This window comes from Dipodomys ordii, unplaced genomic scaffold (assembly GCF_000151885.1).
Source record: "Dipodomys ordii isolate 6190 unplaced genomic scaffold, Dord_2.0 Scaffold129, whole genome shotgun sequence".
Lineage (NCBI taxonomy): Eukaryota > Metazoa > Chordata > Mammalia > Rodentia > Heteromyidae > Dipodomys > Dipodomys ordii.
In genome coordinates, this window is record NW_012267345.1 from 2,117,375 (window position 1) to 2,119,802 (window position 2,428).

The 2,428-nt window shown below is 70.1% G+C and overlaps 1 protein-coding gene across 1 annotated transcript in view; it reads right to left on the reverse strand.

Moving 5' to 3' along the window:
• Window positions 1-2,199, reverse strand: part of Stmn3 (stathmin-like 3) — a 9,786-nt gene extending 7,587 nt beyond the window's left edge. The window contains exons 1-4 of the mRNA XM_013030361.1: window positions 2,089-2,199; window positions 1,677-1,852; window positions 937-1,128; window positions 5-51 (exon numbers count right to left, since the gene is read on the reverse strand). Of these exons, the coding sequence (XP_012885815.1) occupies window positions 5-51; window positions 937-1,128; window positions 1,677-1,852; window positions 2,089-2,170 (497 nt within the window). The 5' untranslated portion in view covers window positions 2,171-2,199. The remainder of the gene's footprint in view (window positions 1-4; window positions 52-936; window positions 1,129-1,676; window positions 1,853-2,088) is intronic.
• Between the last annotated feature and the right edge of the window lie 229 nt (window positions 2,200-2,428).

Sequence of the window (2,428 nt, forward strand, 5' to 3'; positions counted from 1 at the left end):
CCGCTCCTCCCGCTGCTCCTTGTTCCTGCGCACCTCGGCCGCGTGCAGCTCCTGCGACGAGGGACGGGCTTGAGACGGGCCTGGGCCGGGCCGCGGCCTCCCGACTCCCCACCGGAGAGAGGGCGCCCCTTCCCGGAGCTGGACTTCAGAGCCAGCTCGCCCACTCCGGGTCCCACCAGGGCCCGGTTCCGGACCGGCGTGCGCTTCCGCAGTGCCCGACAGAGGGGAAGAAGGGGCCCCTACCGGGCCGTGCGGTGAGGTGCGGTCCGCCCCGCCGGGCCCGCCCCTCAAGCTCCGCCACTGACCCGCCCCTCAAGCTCCGCCCCAGGTCCCGTCCCCCAAGCTCCGCCACTGACCCGCTCACTGACTATCAGACTCCCCGCGGAGCTACAGTCCCCGCCCCTCAAGCCCCGCCCAAAGCCCCGCCCCTCAAGCTCCGCCCCAGGCCCCGCCCATCAATCTCCGCCACTGACCCGCTCGCTGACTATCAGACTCCCCGCGGAGCTACAGTCCCCGCCCCTCAAGCCCCGCCCCAGGCCCCGCCCATCAATCTCCGCCACTGACCCGCTCACTGCTACCAGACTCCCCGCGGAGCGACAGACCCCGCCCCTCAAGCCCCGCCCAAGGCCCCGCCCCTCAATCTCCGCCCCAGGTCCCGTCCCCCAAGCTCCGCCACTGACCCGCTCACTACCAGACTCCCCGCGGAGCGACAGGCCCCGCCCTCAAGCTCCGCCCCAGGCCCCGCCCCTCAAGCTCCGCCCCAGGCCCCGCCCCTCAAGCTCCACCACTGACCCGCTCACTGAGTACCAGACTCCCCGCGGAGCGACAGGCCCCGCCCTCAAACTCCGCCCCAGGCCCCGCCCTCAAGCTCCGCCCTGGGACCGCCCACTGAGTACTAGGCTCCGCCCCGCGCGCGCCAGCGCAGGCCCCGCCCACCTTCTCCCGCAGCCGCTCGCGCAGCGCCGCCAGGTGCGCCTCGCGGATCTCCTTGCTGAGCTCCATCTTGTAGTTGAGCTTCTCTTCTGCCTGGCGGCTGAAGTTGTTGTTCTCCTCCAGCGCCTTGTGCAGCACCTCGCGCTCGTGCTCACGCCGCTCCGCCAGGTGCTTCAGCACCTGTGCCTCCTGAGTCTGCGCGGGGCCGGGGGCAGAGGCTCAGACCCGCCTTCCCGGGACCCCCCCCTCCGCCTTCCCGGGACTCACCCCCGCCCCCCCCCCCCCCCCCCCCCCCCCCCCCCCCCCCCCCCCCCCCCCCCCCCCCCCCCCGGGCCCCCCCCCCCCCCTCCGGGGCCCCCCCCCCCCCCGGGACTCCCGCCCTCCCGGGAACCCGCCGGAAGCCCAGCCCCGCGCCGCCTGGGCTCGGGCTGGCTCGTCTCCGCCCCTCCCCGCGAGCGCCCCGCAGCGCGGCTGCCCCGGCCCGAGGCCGGAAGGGCTGCGTGTGGCTCCCCGCACCCCTGCCCCGGGCTCCCGCCGTGGAGCTGGCTGGGAGGAGGGGACGGAGCCCACAGCGCCTTCCCGGGAACCCCCGCCTGACACCCCGTCGTCCACCCCCCCCCGTGTGTGGTTCCGCCTCCCGCTGGCCGGCACCCGCCCCTCCTCGGATCCCGGGTCACCGCCCTGCCCCTTCCGGCTCCGGGCCTGGGGCCTCCTCCGCCAGAACTCCTGCCGGGGTTGCTTGCCTTCCTCCGCTCCTCGGCGGCCTCTAGCCTCTTCTGCAGCTCTTCCAGGGAGGCATCCTTCCTCTTGGGGGGGGAGGAAAGCACAGGGCTCTCCGGGGACAGGTCAGAAGGTGACTTGAGGATGACCTCAAAGCTCTGACCAGAAGCTCGCTTGTCCAGCTGCTTCACCTCCATGTCTGCAGAGCAAGACCAGACGGGAGGTTCAGAAGGCCGGAGACAGGGACAGGGTGAGGGGCACGCTCCCCCCACAAACCCCAGTCAAAGGCTGAGGGAGGGGTGCAGCTGCTTGACCCCCCCTCCCAGAAGCACCCTCTGCAGAAGTCACCAGGTCATAGAGTCAGAAGGGCCACAGAAGAAGGCGGGCGGGCAGTACCCAGCTGGGTAGGGCCAGCAGCAAAGTGGTCACACTTACCCCCATACTGGTAGATGGTGTTGGGGTGAGGCTGTGAGTAGAAGCAGGAGCAGATTAGTGACAGCACGGACAGCTCCTTCATCTTCTCCTTGTAGGCTGTGGGTGTGAGGCCAGGGTGAGCAGGGGCCATCACCTACAGACCCTGTACCCAAGCTCTGCCTCTCAGAGTCTCCTGCCTCTGGTGTGTCTCCCTGTCTCAATTCTGACTCTGGAATTTGAGTCTGGCAGTGCCTCTCTGCACGGTGCTCAAACTCAGGTCCTGGGTGCTATGAATTTTTTTTGCTCAAGGCTAGTGCTCTACCACTTGGTGGTTCAATGGATATGTGTCTTAGAGACTTTT